At 42.8% G+C, this 22,696-nt stretch overlaps 1 protein-coding gene across 2 annotated transcripts in view; it reads right to left on the bottom strand.

The window, feature by feature from the left end:
- Positions 1-2,051: 2,051 nt before the first annotated feature.
- Positions 2,052-22,696, bottom strand: part of AKT1 (AKT serine/threonine kinase 1) — a 168,476-nt gene continuing 147,831 nt past the window's right edge. For both annotated transcript variants that reach the window (XM_056811177.1, XM_007473466.2), the window contains exons 11-14: positions 20,853-21,067; positions 9,360-9,447; positions 4,287-4,389; positions 2,052-3,595 (exon numbers count right to left, since the gene is read on the bottom strand). In XM_056811177.1, the coding sequence (XP_056667155.1) occupies positions 3,516-3,595; positions 4,287-4,389; positions 9,360-9,447; positions 20,853-21,067 (486 nt within the window). In that variant the 3' untranslated portion in view covers positions 2,052-3,515. The remainder of the gene's footprint in view (positions 3,596-4,286; positions 4,390-9,359; positions 9,448-20,852; positions 21,068-22,696) is intronic.

Genomic DNA, 22,696 nt, shown 5'->3' with positions numbered 1-22,696 from the left:
TATAAAAAATGCTCCAAATCACTCTTAATTAGGTAAATTCAAACTAAAATAACTCTGAGGTACCACCTGACACCTATGAGATTGGTGAATATGACCAAAAAGGAAAATGATAAATGCTGGAGAGGATGTGGGGAAAATTGGGACTAACGCACTCTGGAACAATCTGGAACCAGGCTCAAAAAGGATCATAAAACTGCATATCCTTTGACCTGGCAATCCCACTACTAGGTCTGTTTCCCAAAGGGATCAAAGATAAGAGGGAAAGGATCTACTTGTACAAAACCACATAGCAGGAGCTCTTTTTATAGTAACAAAGAACTGGAAGCTGAGGGATTGTCCACTTGGGGAATGGATAAAGCAGTTGTCATATACAATTGTAATGGAATACTATTGTATCACAAGAAATGACAAATAGAATGAGTTCAGAAAAACCTGGAAAGACTTATATCAACGGATACAAAGTGAAGTGAGCCTTACTTACCAGGAGAACACTGCATATAGTAACAGAAATACTATATGATGATCAACTGTGAAGGACTAAACCATTAACAGCAAAGCAGGGTTCCAGGATAACCAACCACAAGGGACCCATGAAGAAAAACCCACAGCCAAAGAAGGAGCTATTGGATTCTCATGTCAGATCAAAACATGCCATCTTCCACTTTATTTCCTTCATGAGTTTTTGTATGGAATAGCGCATTTTGTTGGGCAGTTTTTCTTAGACTCTGCTAGGAATCAGGCCTAAAACATTAATAACAACCCATATTTCCTCTAGCCCTTTAAAGTTTACTTTCCTCACCAGGGTTCTGTGAGATCGTTTTTAAAATAAAAATAACTTAAGATGCTGAGACCCAGAGAGGAACCCAATGGCACAGTTGGGAAATTGTTGGGATTTGAATTCAGATTTTCACATCCCAAATCCAAGGCTCTTTTCACTTGAGCAGATTGCTTCTACAAGAGGATGTAGCCCGCTCCAAAATAAAATTGTAGGTTTATGTTCCAGAAACCAGCACATATTGGTGACCAGAGGCCTGAGGGGAAGAGGGTGGTAGGGATAAAGGAGGCAATGTTTTGGGGAGGGAGTGGGTGGAAGGCCAAGCATTCCCTTTCAGAGTTTTCTGACAATTTTTACCTTAGAGGTCTTATCTCCCGTTTTTCCTTGACTAACTCCTTCCCCTCTATCCCAAGTTTTACTGTAATATCTGAGCTGGGCCTTCCGCTACTCACCTCACATAAAAAGTTTTCATGCAAAAGCCTCGCCCAAGGAGATTCTGCTCAAATTCCCAGGGCAGCAATGAAACCCCAAAGACTATTAATCTCTTCTGGGTAAAGGTTCTTTTAAACTAAAGGAATTCAAGGGGCAGCTGGGTGGCTCAGTGGATAGTCAGGTCTAGAGACAGGAGTTCCTGGGTTCAAATTTGACCTTAAGATACTTCCTAGCTGTGTGATCCTGGGCAAGTCACTTGACCCCCATTGCCTAGCCCTTACCACTCTTCTGCCTTGGAACCAATACACAGTATTGATTCTAAGATGGAAGGTAAGGGAACTGAGGCAGAATGAAGTGTATTAAACTAGGAAAACTGTTTACACCAGAGGTATCAAACATTTAGTTGACACAGCACAACACCAGAGAGTGTGGCCTCAACCAGGTTGAATATAATTGGAGGGGGGAGCGGCACCCCTACCAGCACAGTGGCCAGAGCACCAGGCCTAGAGTTAGGTCTTGTGTTCCAATCTGGTCTTGGATACTTCTTAGGTGTATAACCCTGGGCAAATTACTTAACCCCTATTGCTTAGCCCTTGCCTCTCTTCTATCTGAGAAAATAGAAGGTAAGGGTTTAAAAAAAAAAAGAATTTGAGCTCCTTGAGAGCAAGGGCTTGGATTACTTTCCTTTGCATTCCCAAAGCTTGACACCTAGTTAGGTGTTTAGTAAATGCTATTTCATTCATTTGTTCATTCATTCATTCATTCAAACCCCAGCCTCCAGATGGCATGACACCTTCCCCTCCCCCTTAATGCAAAGCTTCTAAGAAGACAAGAAGAGCCTAACTTGTAAAGCAAATTTTATTGAAGTATTCTGAGGGAAAGGTTTCATATTATAATAGTAAAAATAGTAAAGTTGAACATTATAAAAAAATGCCATGGGGTCAGGGATTGGGGGTAGGGGGATGTGATGAGTGCCTTGAAGCCGAAGTGTCTCATGCCTGCAGCACATTTCATTTCGGGGGGTTGGACATTCGGGGGGGGGGTGGTGCGTAAGCGAACTAGAGAGAATATAACCTACAACGGGAGGGGTGGGCACTCGCTGGAGACAGAGCGAGAGGACGTCTGTGGAAAGTTTCTAAGATGATGTGGATGATGAAATGTGAGGAAGGGGATGTGTGTGTCGGTGGTGGGGAGAGGAGCTTCTGTTCACAATACAGTTAACAAAACAGCCCCCTTCCTCATGTACTTTGATGGTCATATTCCTTTGAATACAGAGGAAAAATTTAAATTCAAGTTCTTTTGTTACACATAGGCCAAGAAAAAAAAAAGGCTTCTCTGAGACTGAACGTGGCCCGGGCACAATGACAGGAGGATACAGGGGGCTTTTTCCTACATACTCACATCCAGGAACTTGCCACCTATCCTCTGAAGGTAGCTGAGGGGTCTCAGTGCCAATATTTATTTCTCTGAAGGAATTCCGGTGGGGGTGCATGGTCCATACTTGGCACAAGGCACCCGATGGGAAAGAGAAGCAGGAGGCTGGTCCATGGATGCTCCCTACAACGGTTGTGGAACCCTTACTTCCTATGCAGAATCTCCATTAGAATAGGCCGTCTGAACCATCCAGCTCACCGTGCAACAGGAGTCTCGGCCAGAAACCTGGGGCTCTGAAACAGCAGCTCACGGAGGCTATTGGCTTGGCTCCTCTGGGGAGTCAGTCTCTGCATTGGTGCTGAAGATCCACACCATCACCCCTTATAGCCCCAAGCTCTCCAGAGGGAGTCTGGCCCCCGGAAGCCTGTTCATCTTATTTCTGAGGTTAATTATTGCACTAGCGACAAATGTCTTTACATCTTCCTAAATCCATCCACCTGGCTGTTCTGAGTGCCGAAGCAACATAGGTGAAAAAAAAAAGCAAGATGAAATAAATAAAAAGATGAGGGGAATTTTCCTTCTCAAACTGGCTGATATGTTGGATGTCTTATTCCTAAAGTGAACATTTTTTTTCTTTTTTTTACATTTTTCTTTCCAACCTAAGGTCCTGATGGTGTGAAAATGACTGAATATTGTAACTGCTTCGTTCCTCTCAAAAATGCATCCAAGAATTTTTCTTTCTTTTGTTTTTGTTTTTTCTTTTAAATACAAATCGATGGTGAGGCTTCCTAGAAATTAATCTAAAGTGTTGTACAAAGCAACGTTGTTCATAAGTCAGGTAACACAGGAAGTCCCTGGTGTCTGTTGAAGCCCAAGTTCCCCCAAATACAGTCTGTATTTGCTTCAGAATGAATGCCGGCGGGCTGGCCACACATCAAGCTGTCCCACTGGCAGAGTATGAGAACTGAGGAAAGTGGGGCCGTCTCTCGTTATCTACACATTCCATGTTGTCATCTGGAAAGGAGGCAAGAGGGCAGTGGAATAAGACACTTAAGCAGGAAGTACCTGGGCAGGCATCAGGGCAGGCTGGCCACCTGACGCTCTGACACTTTTTTTTAAAACCCCAATCTTCTGTCTTAGAATCATTAGTAAGTATTAGTTTTAAGGCAGAAGAACTAGGCAATCAGGATTAAGTGACTTGCCTCGGGTCACACAGGTAGAAAGTGTCTGAGGCCGGATTTGAACCCAGGAAGTAGGCCTGACTCTCTATCCACCGAACCACCCAGCTGCCTTCATACTGGGTTTTGTAAAGAAAGCACTTAAGCCTTGGCGTGGGGTGGCCAAGGTTATCTGAGATAGTCCCCTCACTTAGAGCCCTAGGGCTGGGGATCAGATCCAAACCCTGCTCCCTTCAAGTCACTGCTCTAGGCCTCAGCTCTCTCGTGAGTCAAATAATGGGGTTAGACTCTAAATCTGTCTGTACGGCATCTTCCTCTCCCCTCCGGTAACCCCAGGCTTAGCTAGCATCCACCCAATCTCTGTCCCTCTGGCCCCACAGTCCAGGTTTCTGGTCTCCTGCCCTCCCCAACTTCTGGTTTCTGCCTCCATCTCTCCAGCCTTGTTCTACTGAGGCCTAGGCATCACCGCTCCCCATTCCACGGCTCCCCCGACCGCTGTGATGCCCCAGATCCTGCCTGGAACTCACCTTGGTCAGGAGGGGTGATGGTGATCATTTGGGCTGTAAACTCCTCATCAAAATACCTGGTGTCTGTCTCCGATGTGACTTGTGGCTTAAAGGGAGGCACCAGCTGTGAGGGAGAGACAGAGGCAGAATGAAACACGTGGAAATCTGCGGTTCTTAAGTTGTCTCTAACCAGCCCACAGATTCTCTGCCTGTGCTGATGAGGCTCAGCCATGAGAAGGAGACCTGAGGGCTGGAGCCTGGACGGAGACTGACTTGGCCTTCTCTCTGTTTGGATCTCTGCAAAGCTCAGCCAGGGCAACATGAGCGCTCCATCCCTGAGTGGAGGGCCTCCTGGCTCAGGGAGACTAAAAGGCCTCGGATGGATTTCAGGCCCCATCTTCAGAAGCAGACGCACAGAAAGTCTAGGATCATAGGCTAGTAAGTGGCCAAGCCAGGATCCAAACCCGGGTCATCTTTTTTTTTAACCCTCACCTTCCATCTTCAGAATCAATACTGTGTCTTGGTTCCAAGGTAGAAGAGTGGTAAGGGCTAGGCAATAGGGGTCAAGTGACTTGCCCAGGGTCTGAGGTCAAATTTGAACCCAGGACCTCCTGTCTCTAGGTCTGGCTCTTAATCCACTGAGCCACCCAGCTGCCTCCATTTAACTGCAAATTTGGAACTGTGTCAAGGAAGCTCATCCCCTCCCCCTCCTGAGTAACTTTACCTGTCTATCAAACATTCCTGACATACCACAGTTGCATCAATAAAACATCAACAAAAGTTAAGGTTTGGGGCAGAATTGGAAGAACAGGGAGACCAATGGGAAAACCATGAGGAGAAGAGACAGTGGGGGCAGGTGAGGGGGAATGAGGACGAAACTGGCAGGCGAGGCACCACGAGGTCAGGTTACTTGTAGGAACATTGTCTATCTACCTTTCCAATAAACTTCATAAAATATATATATTTGGGTAGAAATAATATTATTATTTTAACTATTACAGGACTCACTGACCAAGGAATACTTATTGGTGCATAAGCGCAGTGCCTTGGGAGACTAGGACATGAAATTGTTGGGTTTTTAACCCTTGCTTTCTATTCAAGTAATAATTCTAAGACCGAAGAGCCAGGGTCAGGTGACTTCTCCAGGGTTATACACAGCAAAGAAATCTCTGCAGGCAGAATGGGACCTTCCCAACTCCAGGCTGGTGTTCTCCCCTCCCACCTAGCTACCATTAAACCGAGAAACCCTTTTAATTTTCAATATCTTGATTCCAAGGCAGAGGAGTAGTAGGCAACAAAGATGAAGTAACTTGCCCAAGGGTCACACAGAGGAGACAGGTTTTTAAAAAAGAAGGTTCAACACTATCCCCTGTCTCTTCCACAACTGGGGAAGAAATAGTCAGTGTATATAAATGTAATGGGATATCATATTATCGGGTTGTAAGAAATGACCAACGAGACGATTTCAGAGAATCCTGGGTAGTATAAACTAAAATGTGAAACAGAACCAAAAGAATGATTTATACAAGAACAACAATACCAGAAAGGATGAGAACTCTGAGCAAAGGAGGCTAGGCGGTGCTGCTGCTATCACAGCAGTGACTAACCATGTCTCCAGAGGTTCTATGATGAAGCTTGATGGAAAAGTCATCAATATAAAGTTTAGAGACATGCACTATTAGACACGGCCACTCTGTGGATTTGTCTTGGTTGACTATAAGAATTTTTGACAAGGTTCTCCCCCTTGATTTCTCAAAGTTAATGAGGAGTGATAGCAATAGAATGCAAAAAAAAAAGTACTGTAACATTTTTCAAAATGCATAGAAGGAGCAGCTGGGTGCCTCAGTAGATTCAGAGCCAAGCCTGAAACGGAAGTTCCTGGGTTCAAATTTGGCCTCAGACACTTCCAACTGTGTGACTCTAGGAAAATACATCACTTAACTCCCATTGGTAAGTCCTTTCTGCTCTTCTGCTTTAAACTAAAACATAGCATTGGTTCTAAGATGGAAGGTAAGAGCTTTAAATAAATAAATATAAAATAAAATGAACAGAAGGAAATGCAATTAGGACAGTTTTGAAAGTAATGCATAGGAGCAGCAAGGTGGTGCAGTGGATAGAGGGCCAAGACTGGAGTCAGAAGGGCCTGGGTTTAAATCTAGCTCAGATACCTCTTAGTTGGGTGACCCTGGGCAAGTCACTTAACCCTATTTACCTTGCCCTTTTGTCTTGGAGTTGCCACTAAGACAAAAAGGGTTAAAAAAATGCAAAGAATTTATTATTTTTTTTATTTTTAAAAAGCAAGCCATGTGAAATGTGGAGTCATGGTATCAGAGTACCCCAACCCCCTTTTTTCCTTACTTTCTGTCTTAGAATCAATACTATATATTCCAAGGCAGTAGAACTATAAGGACTAGGAAGTATCTGAGGTCACACTTGAACCCAGGACCTCCCATCTCCAGTCCTAGCTCTCTCTCCACTGAGCTACCTCTCTGCCCTGCCCTTTGTACTTCCTTTTATGTTCACCTGTATGCTGGGAAATAATAGAATTTTTTTAATCAAGAAAATTTAAAGAAAGAGAAAAATTCCATTTTTGTTTTGAACAGTCCCTGAGTCAGTATCCACATTCAAGCCAAGAGAATCTAGGAGAATTTTATTTTAAAATGCTCCACACACTGGGCATGGTAGTATCAGAAAGAGAAGAAGAGAGAAAAGTCTACAAGGCTATCCATGCCATTCCCAGGATCCCCATTCCAGGGGTCAGCCAGGAGAAACTAGCAAGAGGATGGATGGAGGCTGGAGCGTCTCCTTCCCTCTGTGGTCTGAGCTCCTTATAGGAAAGATGATTCGAGTGAGCTCCTGGGCCACCGGATGGAGGAGAACAAGGGAAGGGCTTGAAGCCAACTCTAGAAGAGCAGTTGAGGTGTCTTCCTGCAGGGTCTGGGGGAAGGTGGTACCTTATTAACAAATGACGCTGGAAATGAAACAAGCCTGTTACCAGGTGAAGCCATTCTGAGTAAGGACCTTCATCCCAGGAGAAGGGCAGCTGCTTGCCCAGGGTCTTATGGCAGAACAAATGACCCAAGAGCTGGAGGCTCAGAGCTGAAGAGCAGCTAAAGCCGAGTGACTCAGGCCCTGAGCCAGGGGCTACAAAGAAGAACACGGGGGGGCAGCAAATGAACCACCTGTGAGCATCCCGCTGAGTCTACAAGGGATGGACATATCACAGTCATGGGGTGGGCCTGGATGATCACTCACTGGCTGTCACTGCGGGAGGGAAGGAGTGTTTCTCTTTGTGTGAGGATCGGACCTAGCATGATCCCTGTAACCCTCCTATTCTTTGATTCCTAAACAAGATAGGCAGAATCAGGCCACTAGGAGTGCTTGCCTTCTTTGTGGGTAGGGGAGACCCAGAATATGAAACTCAAAAATCAAAAATAATAACCACAAAAGAATGGGAAAAGGAAAAAGTTCAGAAAGTCTAAAAATTTTAAATAAATTGAAAAAAATTATGTGTAAAACTTATTACATACTTTTTTAGTCTCTCAACAGAGGCAGCCTCATATGGCAGAAGAAGCAATTACAAGGCATGGATGAAGCCCTTTATGGCTTATGAACCACTATGTATGACCTTATCTGCTCCTCACAGCAGCTCGGTGAAGGACGTACTATAGGTATTATTATTCCCATTTTGCAAAGGAAGAAACTGAGGCCCATGAGAGTGTCAGAAGGTAAGAATCCAGGTCTTTCTTGACTCCAAAGCTACAGATACATGCACTGTAATATATTGTGACTCAGGCATGTGTCTTCCCCCTCCTCTGGGTTAGATTTCTCAGATATAAAACAAGAGGGCTTAAACCAGGTTAAGTTTGAAGGAGCATCTCTGCCCTTTAACTCTAAATCCAATGATCCTGACCCTATGAACATTGATGACATTGAGATTTTTGAAAGAAAGGGCTGGCTGGGGACAGAGAGAAAGAAAGGGAAAGGGGGAGATAGGCAGATAGACAGACAGACAGAAAGAGACAGAGAGGCAGAGAGAGACAGAGACAGAGAGACAGACAGACAGAGACATAAAGAGACAGAGAGGCAGAGACAGAGACAGAGACAGACAAAGTGCTTTCTTTTATTGGAAGCAGTAGCAAAGGAGTGGTTCTGAGCATCTACAAGATAAGGGCTTAAAAACAACATGCCAGTTCTTAAGAGGATCAAAGATCTGAAAGCAAACAGGGTCTGATGCTCTGGAGGAAATGCCAGGATAAAATGCTTCCCCTGCCCCCGGCTTCCTATGACCTCCTGAGCCTCCTGGTTCATCCCATGAAATAGAGGGAAGGGAAAAGTATCAAGGGCTTCTTTGTGTTGGCCAAGCTGCTGGCGGGCACCCAAGCCAGGGCAGGGGCCAGGAACGGGTGCCTAAGGCCCTGCCAACAGCCCCGCCCTGCCCTAGAAGCTTCTCCTTCCGCTTTCCAGTGGGGAAATGGGATGTTAAAGGCAGGCAGTTCCAACAGTTTAATCCCAATTTAGCAGAATGGGGAGTCACATAGGATGGCCACAGCGGATAGAGTGCAGGATCTAGAATGAGGAAAGCTTTTAGTTCATATCTCACTTCAGACACTTGACTAGAAGACCCTGAGCAAGTCATTTAACTGTGCCCCAGTTTCTTCATCTGTAAATAAAATGGGGATGATAATAACAGCACCTATCTTAAAGGGTTGTTGGGAGGACAAAAAATGTTGCAAAGCATTTTGCAAACCTTCAGGCACTCTGTAAATACTATTATTACTACTATTATTAATTGCCATTATTGTCACAAAATCCCACAACTTCAGTGGGGGATGAACCCTGAGGACTACTCTCTCCATTTTCACATAAGTAGGACCTTCCACACCCACACACCCACCCACACTCACACACACCCACACACACACACTCTCTTCAGTTTCTATTTGAATGTCTCCAGGGATGGAAAACTTGATACTTCCTTGAAAAGCCTTATTCTACTTTGAAACAGTTCCAATACCTGCTGGCTGTCCTCTTGTGAAGGGAAGCCCATGCCCCACTTAACAGCCCCACCTCCCTTTCCTCCTGGGAACCCACCTTTTTTTCATAGACATCTTGCCATACAATGCCAGCAAAAAACTTGTGCTGCATAATCTCTTTTGCATCGTCTGGTCCCCCACCTAACCTGCAGAAACATCGAGAGAGGGCAGGGGAGAGAAGAGAAGACAAAGTTACTTTCAAACCAACCACAATGAAAGATTCCCCAGCAGGGACCAGGATGGAAAGCTGGGTAATCTGTCTCACCTGAAGCATTCTGGAGGGAGATCCAAGGGATGTCGGAGCTGGAAAAAAACCTGCCATTCCCTCACTGGGGGACCAGAGTAGGAAAGCAACAACCAAGATTCCACAGGCATCAATGTGTGTGTGAGTGTGTGTCTCCCTCCTCCCCTTCCCAATCCTTGTAACAAAAGATTTTAAAAGACCAAAAAAAAAAAAAAACCCAACCCAAATCAGAAAAACTACTAAGACATCATTTTAATAATTGTAATTTGTTTAATATATTTTTTCATGTTGTAGTATAAGTGATAGGACTCCAATTCAGAGTCACTTAGGCTAAGAGGTCCTAATAACCATAAACTATGTTTATTTATTGCTTATATTAAGCAATAACAGCTTGTACTTTTCAACTGTCCTGATTCATTCTGACCTCATATCAAACAAGTAAATGACCATCATTTCCGAGCTCCTGATGATTGCAGCAACACCCATTTCTGGGATCCCTGACGACAGATTCAGACTCTCACTGGATTTCTGGTTCAAATTAGAACATTCCCCCTCTCCCCTCTTCCCAGTGTAATATTGAAAAGCAACCAAGGTAATTTCCCACTCATGTCCAGATCTGATAAAGAATGCCCCATCCCAGAACCAGGAGAACATTGTACACAGTAACAATAATATTGTGGAATAATCAAATGTGATATACTTAGCTACTCTCAGCAATAAAATGATCCAGGACAGTTCTGAAGGATTTATGACAAAGAATGCTGTCCACTGCCAAAGAAAGAATTGTTGGAGTTGGAATGATTTTTCAGTTGTTTATTTGGGTTTATGTTTTGGGGTTTTTATTTTAAAGGATTACTCACTTAAAAAATGAATAATATGGAAATGTTTTGTGTGATAATACATGTATAGCCCAGATTGAATTGCCTGCCAGCACAGAGAGGGGGGAAGGAAAGGGAGGGAGGGAGACAAGTTGGATCATATAATTTAAGAAAATATGTGGAAATTTGTTGTTATATATAATTGATAATACATAAAGATATAGGCATATATCTTTATATATATGTCTATATATACACACATATATAAAGAGTCTAAATGAGAGGAAGGGAGGGGGAGAGAGAGAGAGAGAACGAAAGAGAGAGAGAGAGAGAGAAAGAGAGAGAGAGAGAGAGAGAGAGAGAGAGAGAGAGAGAGAGAGAGAGAGAGAGAGAGAGAAAGAGAAAGAGAGGAAGGGGAAGGAAGGAAGGAAGGAAGGAAGGAAGGAAGGAAGGAAGGAAGGAAGGAAGGAAGGAAGGAAGGAAGGAAGGAAGGAAGGAAGGAAGGAAGGAAGGAAGGAAGGAAGGAAGGAAGGAAGGAAGGAAGGAAGGAAGGAAGGAAGGAAGGAAGGAAGGAAGGAAGGAAGGAAGGAAGGAAGGAAGGAAGGAAGGAAGGAAGGAAGGAAGGAAGGAAGGAAGGAAGGAAGGAAGGAAGGAAGGAAGGAAGGAAGGAAGGAAGGAAGGAAGGAAGGAAGGAAGGAAGGAAGGAAGGAAGGGGGACAAAACAAAACAAACAAATCTCTTTCCCCTACCTGGTATTCATTACTCATTCACACTCAAGCGTATTTTTAAGGTATAAAAACTTCTCTGCTCAGACCACACACTCAGTGTGCATTTCCACTGAGATCTCACCTTCTCCTTCATGTCGGGAGTAACTCTGGCCTTGTGCAGCTGAGTCTCTGTGTTGCTATATGGTGTGTGTATGTGTTTATATTTGGGGGGAGGGGGTAGTTTGCTGTGCTGTAGTAATAAACCTCGTGCTTGCACATATCCACTTTCTATAAATCTTCCAACCTGGGTCTTTGCTCTAACCTAAGCCAATAGAGTAATCAACCATAGTACCATACCAAAGTTGTAGTCAAAGAAGCTGAGGTTGGCCCCTGGCCCTGATACTCTCAACCTATGTGATTCTGAGTAAACTACTTCACCTTGTTTTCAACCTTGGTCTCAGTTTCTTCGAAAGCCTAAGACAGATGGACTCGAAGGTCATTTCTAGAGTCAAGCTACACAATCATGTGAACTGAATCAGAGAACTGGGCATCATTCTATATCTATAGGCCCCAGGCCAACAGTGAAGGAGAAAAGGTACATTTTCTGAACTTCTAAAACTAAGCTTTGTGTTCCATTTCCTTTTGTTTCTTTTTTCCTTTTACATGGCTGCAATGATTGCCTATTCTTTCATGCTGCTTAATTTTTCATCAGTTCACATAAGTCTTTCCATGCTTCTCTGAATTCTCTACACTTGTCTTTTAATGCTATGATGCTAATGATTTCTTTTTTTTTTTTTAGCCATTCCCTGTCTAGTTTCTCTTCAGTTTCCTAACTCCAAGAGAGGCATCTTTCATCTCGGGGAACCTCATCTCTTATTTTCAAATGCCTTAAAGTTGCTGAAAGGTCAGGACCTGATAGGATGAAGTGTAATAGGGTAGAAAAGAAAGCTGAGCTGAGTTGTTGGACATGGACTCCATTCCTGACTCTGGCCCTATGTATCTCTAGACACATCTTTTCTGCACTCTGGACCTCAGGTTCCTTATCTGTAAAATGAGACAGGGTGGAACAAATTACTTTAAAAGTTATTTCCACCTTGAAAAATCAATTATTTTGGGGCAGCTGGGTGGTTCAGTGGATTGAGAGCCAAGTCTATATTCTGGAGGTTCGAGATTCAAATCTGGCCTCAGACACTTCCTAGCTCTGTGACCCTGGGCAAGTCATTTATCCCCATTGCCTAACTGTCACCACTCTTTTGCCTTGAAACCAATACACAGTACCGATTCTAAGATAGACAGTAAAGTTAAAAAAAATTAATAATAATTTAAAAAAATCAATTCTTTCAGAGCTGTTAGGTAACTCAATGGATAGAATGCTAGGCCTAGAGATAGGAGGTCCTGGGTTCAAATCGGACCTCAGACACTTCCTAGCTGTGTGATTCTGGGCAAGTCTCTTAACCTCCATTGCCTAGTCTTTATCCCTCTTCTGCCTTGGAACCAATACTTAGTATGAATTCTAAGAGACAGAAGGTTTTTTTTTTAATCAATTATTTGTACCCAAACTGCTGTAGGGCTCTTCAAAGTTCAACATTATAGGGCCAGACTTCTTGATCTAGATAGACAGATGACTGAACAGCAGTGAGCAAGAATATACACATAGTCCATGAATGAATGGAATGGAATACATATCCTCATTCTATTTCAACAAGGCAAGACTTCTCAGATTGGCAGGTCAGACTTGGGGTATGGGAAGAAAGAGGGGGAAGAATCATATCACTTGTTTCCTCTGCGGTCCTACCCTGAAGGCCACTAACAATATTACATTTATATGGCACTCTGATGAAAGTAAATGTTTATAAATGGTCTAAAAATGATGTGCACCATCCCTTAGTCTCCTTTCTTTTTCAAATTTAATTTTTTCTTATTATCTGTTTCCCTCTTGTCCACCCCCACTGAAAAAACAAAGCAAAACAAAAAACCCTTGTAATAAACAGAGTTAAGTAAAAGATTTCCACGTTGATCATGTCTGAGTTAACCCACATGTTGAATCTCTGTGTTTTAATACCAGTTCTCTAGAACTGCCATTGGTTCAATGCATCAATCACTTCTTTAAATAAATTGCCCTTTTCCAATCAGAAATGAAAACTGATATTTTTCTGGTATTCTGCATGTTCCATTAATGTCCACACAAAAAGAATTTTGTGATTATGCTGCATTAGAAGCTAAAAGAACCATTTTCCAATTGATACAGTTGTTGATCTTTACAACACTGTGGTTTATCTCATCTCACTCCATAATATAATATTTGGTCCTCTTGGTTCTGCTCACATTACTCTGTATCAGCTCACACAAGTCTTCTGAGGTTTGCTTTTGTGCTTTACTGAAAACATCATTTTTGTTCTTCCTTATAGCACAACAGTATTCCATCATACTCATATGCCATGTGCTTTAGTCATTTTCCAACTGATGGCCACCCATTTGAATTTTTTTGCCACCAGAAAAATAAATGCTATGATTATTTTTTGTTCATATCGATCCTTTCCTCCTTTCTTTTATTCTGTGGGGTATAAGCCTAGACATGGTCACATTAGGTCAAAGGGTATATACACAATTTAATGACTTCTGGAGCATAGTTCCAAATTGTTTTCCAGAATGGCTGGCCCAGTTTTACCAACTGGCCCCACCAATAATTTACTAGCTTGTTTTCCCAAGGTCCCTCCAACATTTGTCATTTTTCTTTTTTGGTCAACTTTGCCAGTCTGATTGGTTTGAGGTGGGCTCTCAAGAGTTGCTTTAATTTGCATTTCTCTAATTATTAGTGATTTGGAGAATTTTTTCACATGACTTTCTGGCTTTAATTCATTCCTTTGAAAACTGCCTATTTATATTTTTGATCATTTATCAATTGGGAAATAATTCTTTTAGCTCCTTTCCCAACATAATCACAGAATTTTTTGTGTGGACATCAATGGAGCATGCAGAATCACAAGAAAAATTATGATATTCATTTTTGATGGGGAAAGGGCAATTTATTTTTCATGTGGTTGGAAAATAATTACATGAGAGTACAAGCTGTGACATTTAAACATGCAAGTAGGTTGACAAATTGATAGAATATAATGGCATAATAATTTAGACAATCTAATCCTCAAAGGAGACCCTTTGGGCTATGACTGGGTATGAAAAAGGTCAAATGTAAGTTTCAGACAGGCCAATTTTTCATTCTTGGGGTAATGTCTTCCCTTCTCACTAACTATTCCCCCATAATCCTTAGGCAAGACTCTTCCTTTGATCATGTCTGTCCAAAGAGCTGGGCAGCTGACTGATCAGAGAAATAAGGAAGATGAAGGGCAGGACAAAGATCCTCCATTTTTGTATCAACAGCATCTAACATAGCACCTAACACATAGTAGGTGCTTTTAAAAAAGCTTGTGGATTCATGGGATACTCTGGCAAAAGAATTCTCTTAGTACAGACAAGAAAGTGATCCCTATCACTATGGTACCATATATTTAAATCTCAGTTTTAAGGAAGTGGGCTTATATCTTAGAAAATCTGTGTGTGTGTGTGTGTGTGTGTGTGTCAGTCTTCTCTCCTTTGGGCTTTAAGGTATAGTGGATTGGGTGAGGGAACAGAAAACTGGGCACAAGGAGGGAAAGGGGTCCCCAGTAAGAAGGTAACTATCCCTTTGTGAAGGGGCTGGGACAGGGCTAAATCATGCTAAGCAGATGGACTGTACCACCAAAGAAAATGATTTTTATCTTATTAGGGTTGAATTTGTGTTCAGCAGAACTGGAATACAGATAACTCACTCCCCCATTCCCAGATCCTCCTTAATGTCTCTCCCATTGTTTAGATATACAATGTGGTACGGTGAAAGAACACTAGTCTAGAGAGACAGGACCACCAGGGTGTGAGGGCAGGTTCCAAAGCTCCCCAGATGGGGAACCCTAGAGGTAAACCACTTTTGAGCCTCATTTCCTTGTCTGGAAAATAAGAAAATCCTCACCTTCCCTAACTCTTACAAAGGGAGGTATTGCCTGAATATTAAAGTTCTGTACCACTGGGAGGAATGATCGCTGTCTGAGGTCTTCAGATGTTGGAAATGAGCAAGAGGAGAGAGTAGGAACAGATAATCCAACATATCTCCCCAAGCCAAGCCAAAGGAGCCTAGAATCTCAGTACTGAAAGGAATCTCTGAGGCTGCCTTAGACCAACCCCTGATTCAGAAGGGATGCTCTCTCTCCACAACCTCCAGAAATGGTCACATCCCTGGAGTATTGTAATCTCTCTTTCACAGGAGAGTCTTTCAGCTGCTTGAAGAGAGAGATTATGACCTAGAAAAACTTCTATGAAGTAATGCAAAGTGAAGTAAGCAGAACCGGGAAGACATGGTACTCAGGAACAGCAATAAATTGATGAATGTACTGTGAATACCTTAGTATCAGCGATGCAAGGATCCAGGACAACTCCAAAGGACTCATTGATGAAAAAGGCTACTGCCCTAGAAGGAACTAATGGGAGTCTGAATGCAGAGTGAAGCATGCCATTCTTCACTTTATTTCCTTCATGAATTTTTCTTTCTTTTACAACATGATAAATATGGAAATATGTATTATATGATAGCAAATTTGGAAATTTTTTTAAAATAAAGAAAAAAAGGGGAGAGAGATAAAATAGGAAACCTCCCTCCCCATAAGTTTTGTCTTCTCTGGGATAAATATAATCAATAAACATTTATTATAAAATAATAATGGGGGCAACTAGGTGGCTCAGTGGATTGAGAGCCAGGCCTAAAGTTAGGAGGTTGTAGGTTCAAATCTGGCCTCAGACAATTTCCTTGCTACATGACCTTGGGCAAGTCACCTACCCTTTACAGGTCTTCTGCCTTGGTACTAATACATAATATTGATTCTAAGATGAAAGGTAAGGGCTAAATAATAATAATAAAAATAACTAGCATTTATATAGAATTTTAAGATTTATAAAATATTATCTTGTATCTTTGTAACAACACTGGAAGATGGGTGCTATAATTATGCCCATTATGCAGATGTGAAAACTGGAGTAGCTATAGGTCAAATGATTTTTGAAAAATCAAGTGTCTGAAGTCAATTTGAACTCACGTTTTCTTGAATCCAGATCATCTTATTTATCCACTGTTTACAACCTAACTGAATTTATTAACTCCTACTTTGTTCTAGTGCTAGGCACTGGTGATAAAAGAGAAAAATGAAATTGTTCTTATTCTCAAGTTTAATTCATCAAGCAGTTATTAAACACCTACTACACACAGCGAGCTGGTAATAATAAAGTCTAAGCATTCCCTTTTCTCAAAGAGTTTCTGTTCCAGGTTCTTTCAACGGATCCACCTAAGACTGGTCACTGGTTCTCTCAGCTGTATAAATGGAGATTTTGAACCCTAGACTTCATTCCCCAGAAGTCCTTGGTATTTCCCAGAATTCCCTATAATCTCTCCTGAGTCTCCACATTGGCGAGATCACAATTGGTATTTACCTGGTAGTAAAGCCTCCCACGATCTCTTCCTTCCTTTGCAATGATGTAGCAAGTATAGTGGTAAGCTAAATGCGGGGATTTTAAATGGGCTAATCAGCCATGGGCACGTGAATTTTATTTTGTATCTTCTTTATTCCTTGATTTCTAATGATCCTTAATAAAGCTCATAAAATATAATATTTTTATTATTAGAGATATAATTTAATTTTTACACAACTGCTTAGTCACCTCTCTCTGGACACTCTCCAGCTCACCAATGGGCCTCCTTCAATGTATAGCCAGGACAATATTTTAGGGAGTCTGGCTAGGATAGGAAACAATAGGATTTTCACCTCCCTCCATCTAGAAACTGGCCTTACCTTGGTGGTGTTACACTCTAGGAAGTCACAATGAATGAGGTGTTTTTCTTCCACATACACATTACTATTCAGCTAGGTTCTTGCCCATCTTATGCCTCTTAAATTAAAGAAAAAAGTAACTGGACTGAAGAATTTTGTTCACTCCTATTAAATTTGATCCTTCATACTGGACAGATCTGCTGATGGGTCAAACATGGACCAGGATCATGGCATATGAGAGGACTGAAATAGGCTATAATCTATGGATTGAGGTCCCAGACCACTGATCCAACTAGACTTGGTCTCGTTCTTTTGTTCCCTTTGGTCCATGTTTTGAATGGGTCTCAATTCTTTCAGGAGCACCAATGGAATTCTCTCCCTTCTGAAGCAAATTCTCTTTTTTCCAGGTGAAGAAACAAAAGAGGAAGGACTGACCTCCTTCCAGGAGAAGGCTGGGGCGCACATGATTCTGGGCAGGAGATGGCAGGGGCCATGAATCATACTACAGGGGGGACTGTCACTCTGGATGCAAACAGTTCCCATGGCTCTTCTCTGTGGCAACCCAGCAAAGAAAGCCAGGGGAGGCAGCTGGCTTATCTCCTTCAGAGGATGCTCCAAGCAGCAGCTGCAAGACCAGGAACTCCTACACCAGCAGAACAGAGCCGCCGCCTTGAGTCCCACACAGCAGTTTCAGAGCTGGCTTTCAGGGCACAAGTGGTGGCTGGGAAGGGGGAGGTTCTGACCAAGGACACCAGACTCTGCACCAAGGAGAAGTTGGTCCAGAGGTCACTGGCATAGGCAGACAGAAACTTCCACCTCAACTTCTAGCTGGTTAACCAAGAGAAGGCAGAAACTACCCCAGGCTCCAGTCTTCTCACACAACTACCTTTGCTGGGCCTCAAACCAAGAGCTAAAATGGTTTACTTAGGCACATCACCCAACTGAACGTTAATCCCAGGGGGAAATGGTAGAAGGAACCCTGGGCAGGGAGACAGGATTCCTGGGTTCTAGTCTCAGCTCCATTATTGCTTCCTCATGTCAATTGGGGGAGAGCAAACCACTAGCATTTGGATGGATAGAGCACTGGATCAGGATTCAGGAAGATCTGAATTCAAGTCTGGTCTTATTCACTTACTAGCTATGTGACAGTGGGCAAAATCATTGGATCTGTCTGCCTCAATTTCCTCATTGTAAAATGGGAAGAATAATAGCCCTACCACCCTGAATTGTTGTAAGGATCAAATGTGATAATAATAAAGCATTTAACACAGAGTTGGAATGCAGGATGTGCTATATGCTAGTTATTATTATTATTATAATTGAAGTAGTGAGTGGGTAGCCCAACCAAACTATTTCTCCCTCAAGCCCTGCCAGCATAGACCTGAGATCCACATAACACCTTTACTTTGCAAATCTTTTAAAATACCTTTTAATGCTAGAAAGTATTATTATGTAAATTTTGGGTATTACTGTCTCCTTCTGGCCCATTTTTTACCTTTTGCAAAGTGAAGGAACTGAACCACCAGATGCTCTCCATAATCCCTTCCAGTCCTAAAAGAATATGAATCTATCAAATCACCATGGGGAGAGGTAGAGAGAAGATGGGGGAGATGGTCCTGAAGAATAATCACACTCTGCTTTTTACTGCATGAATTTGGGGAAGTTACTTTTCACTAGTTTTCTCCACCATGCCCAGAATTCTCTCCCTTCTTCATCTATGCTTCCTGGGTTCCTTTGAATCTAATCTAAAATCCCATTTTCTGCAAGAATCCTTCCCTCATCCCTTTATGTTTATTTTTTACAACATCTATTTTCTGTCTTGGAATTTGTTCCTGGATGCCCAGGGTCATCCCCATCTCTTTAAATGCTCGTGCCTTCCTTTTGAGACAACTTCCAATTTAGTTTGTATTTATCATTTTTTTTAACTTAAGTTGTTTGCATGTCGTCTCCCCACTAGCCTGTCAGCTCTAAGGAAAGGGAATACTTTTTGTCTTTCTTTGATTCCTACTGATTATCTATTCTTTGGATATGGCACACTTCGTAGAACATAGTAAGTATTTAATAAATGCTAACATTTCCCTCTAAGGCTTAGAGAGGGAGAAGAAAATACTGACAGGTATTTTCAAAAGGCAGGTACCACATGAAGGCTATTTGAAACATAAATGTTAATTGCTCATCACATAAACGTTCATATGGGGACAGAAATTAAAAAAAAATTTTTTTAACTTACCTTCCATCTTAGAATCAATACTGTGTATTGGTTCCAAGACAAGAGTGGTAAGGGCTAGGCAATGGGGGTTAAGTGACTTGCCCAGGGTCACACAGCTAGGAAGTATCAGAGGGCCAGATTTGTACCCAGGACCCCTCTCAATCCACTAAACTGCCCAGGCTACCCCCAGATAGAAACTTTTGCATGCTGAAGATGAACAAAATTCTCCAACAAATCACTTAAGTTAGTGAACAGTCTCATAATCCAAACGATGAGTTTTCCAAAAGTGGAATGGGTAACAAATTCTCCATTGCTGGCACTCTTACAACAGAGACTGGGTCAACACTGGCCAAGAATATCGTAGAGGGAACTCATTCGGGTAGGAGCCCAAATTCTTGAATTCAGAGGTGGAAGAAACCTTAGAGATTCATAGGCTCATAACTACAGCTGGAAGGGACCTCTGAGGCTATCTAATCCAACCCCCTGATTTAATGGTGAAGAAACTGAGGCCCAGGTTCGATCCCTGGGCACCTAACTTCAAATCCGATACCCTTTTCACCATACCCAATGCAACAGAAGGATCTTTTCCAGCTTTGGGATTCTGGCCACAGGTTTCAAGAAGACCATGGTGAAATCTCCAGGGGAGCACCTCACCTAATAACACCGTTGTCATCAAGGTGGTGGGTGAAAATTGGAACTTCACAAATGAAATCAATATAAAACAGGTCTATAATTTAACATGGAAACTGCGGGTTTTAAGACTGCTATAAATACTTCCTGCTCCTATTTAGAAAGTATGTACTGTGTGCGCTAGAAGGCCTAGAATCCCTGTCTGCTGTTGAGCCTCTTCTCCCCAAATCCCCCAGGCCTTCTACCATCATTATTTCTTCTCTCCTTAAAAGAGTTGATTTCTTCAGTGTCGACACTCCCTCCACCAAAAAAGCTTGTGCTTTCGCAGGTTATCTTCTAGGGCAATGAAGGCAAAAACCCTCCGTCTCCTGGGCTTAACCTTCCCAACTTGGCTTACCTGGACCTTGGTCAGAGTCTGGCACAAGGCCCATATTTCAAGCCTCTCTAGTTTGGGTGAATTGGACAGAACGCTTACTCTCCTGGAACAGCCTGTGAGAACCCAGGGGCTCCTTCCTCCATGCATGAACAATCAGAGCAGGACTTATTTTGACGACTAATTACAGACGCCTTGCAAGGACTCCCTGAGGGAAGGGAGGACAGACTAACAACAGAGCACAAAGGCTGTTTCTCAGGGCACTGGCTGGGCACACAAGAGGGGCAGACTCAGTTTGGGCACTGGGAAAAGACTCCCTAGAAGATTGCTTCCAGAGGGAAAAGGGAGCTGAAATGAAACCTCCTTCGCTCTAGCCTAGAGGAAGCAACCACAGATATCACCTAGTTCAACTTTCTCATTTTATAGAGGCAGATATTATAGATATGAAGAGATTCTCTTGGTCTACTCCCTTCTCCAAGTCATAATCAAGTCCCGACCAGATTACTTCACTTTTGTCCATGGAGCCCTAACACTCAGCACATAATGTAGGAGGCACTTAGTAAAGGGGATGATTAATACTCAAAGGCAACAAGAATCAACAAGTAGCCCCTTCCTTACCCTCAGGAACCTGAGTGGGTGGAAAGGCACAAACTAGCCCTTGTGTACCCACTGTACGCCCAGCTCCACGGGACCCCACTGCCCAGGAGCACCTGCTTACCTCTGCTTAGGGTCCTTTTTCAGCAACCCTGACAGGAGAGACTTGGCATCTGGGGAGAGTGTTCGGGGAAATCGGATCTCCTCCATGAGTATCAGCTCAAACAATTTCTCGTGGTCCTGGTTGTAGAAGGGCAGCCTGCCACACATCATTTCATACATCACCACTCCCAGGCCCCACCAGTCCACTGCCCGTCCATAGTCATTGTCCTCAAGCACCTGTGGGGCAGGGAGACAGGAAGTGTCAACTACGAAGAGCCAGGATCTGAACCTTGGCATCTACGCTCATACCCAGTGATCTTTCTCAAAATAGTACCTTGCCCAGGAGCTCACTACCTTTCTTCATCTGCCTTTTCTGAATTAACTCTGGGTTCCTGGGGTTGGAAGGACTACAGGACGAAGTCAACCTGGATTCTGACACTCCCACATAGTCTCCCCCTCTCTCTGGGTCTTACAATATTAATCTACCATGATGGTTGTTTAATTCTTTTTCAGTCATGTCTGACTCTCTGCGACCCCATTTGAGTATTCTTGACAAAGATGCTGGATTGGTTTACCATTTCTTTTTGCAGATCATTTTTTAAAAGTTTGAGTTTCTTTACATTTTTAAAAAAATTATTCCCAGGTATCTCAATCCTTCTCTTCCCTTCTTGCACCATAGAAGGCATTACCCAACAAAAATATTCACGATATAAAAGTTCTATTTTTCAGTTAATTCTTTGGAGGTTAACATTCACAAGTTATTCTTCAAATATTTCTGTAGCTGTATATCATATCATTGGTACCACTCATTTCACCTTTCATTACTTCATGTAGATATTTACAAGTTTTAAAAATAATTAATCTGCTTATTGTTTCTTGTGGCACAATAATATTCCATCATAATCATATAACGCAGTTTGTCCAGCTATTCCCCAGTTGATAGACATCCTTTCAATTTCCAGTTCTTTGCTACCACAGAGAGCTGCCATAAATATCTTAGAATATATGGGTCCTTTTCCCCCCCCATGATTTCCTTGGGAAAGAGACCCAGCAATGGTATTGCTGGTTCTAAGCTGATTTTACTAGTAAGGAAACTGAGGCAAACAGGGTTAAGTAGTGTGCCCAGGGTCATGCAACTATTAAGTGTCTGAGGCCAGATTTGAACTCAGGTAGATGAGTCTTCCTGACTCCAGGCCCAGAACTCTCTCTACTGTATCACCTAGCTGCCCACTTACTAGGCATTTTGTACAAGATACTGTAGATAAAAAGGCAAAAATGAAAACACAGCCACTACCTTCAAGGAGTTTATATTTTACTAAGCAATCGCCGAGAGTGATGGGCCAGGGTGGAGAGTGAATTGGACTGGACTGTCCTTGGGAAGCCTTGCACAAATGCTGTGAGGATTAACAAATATAACAAAGGAACCCTTGGCTTGGTTTCCATTCCACAGTGGAGTGGAAAGAATACTGAGTATGGTATCAGAGAGAGGTTCAAGTCCTAGCATTGGCCTTTATGAGCTGGGTGAACCTGGACAAGAGGTTTAAGCTTGTAACTGTTTCCTTATCAATAAAATGGTACAAATAAAGCTTTCGCTACCTTTTAAGTGGGGTGTATGGGATGCTCAGGGAGGAGTAATATCTTTGGTATGGAGGGCTTGTCATGCCCTCCTAGGGTAGCTCTCCAGCCTCTGACCCTCACCTGACACCCAGCTCTCACTTGTGGCTCCTAGTAGCTGCTAGCATGCGGCAGCGGCCACACCCCAGGCAACGGCTTCGACAGGCCGGCTAAACCTTGTGAGGGTAGCCATCGACCCCTGGTGAACTAGGGCTTTGCTCACCCAGCATGTGAAGACTGCTTCAGCCAAAC

This window comes from Monodelphis domestica, chromosome 1 (genome assembly GCF_027887165.1).
Source record: "Monodelphis domestica isolate mMonDom1 chromosome 1, mMonDom1.pri, whole genome shotgun sequence".
NCBI classification, from domain to species: Eukaryota; Metazoa; Chordata; class Mammalia; order Didelphimorphia; family Didelphidae; genus Monodelphis; species Monodelphis domestica.
Note: the sequence above shows the minus strand (reverse complement) of the source record. Positions and strands in the feature narration are given on the sequence as shown.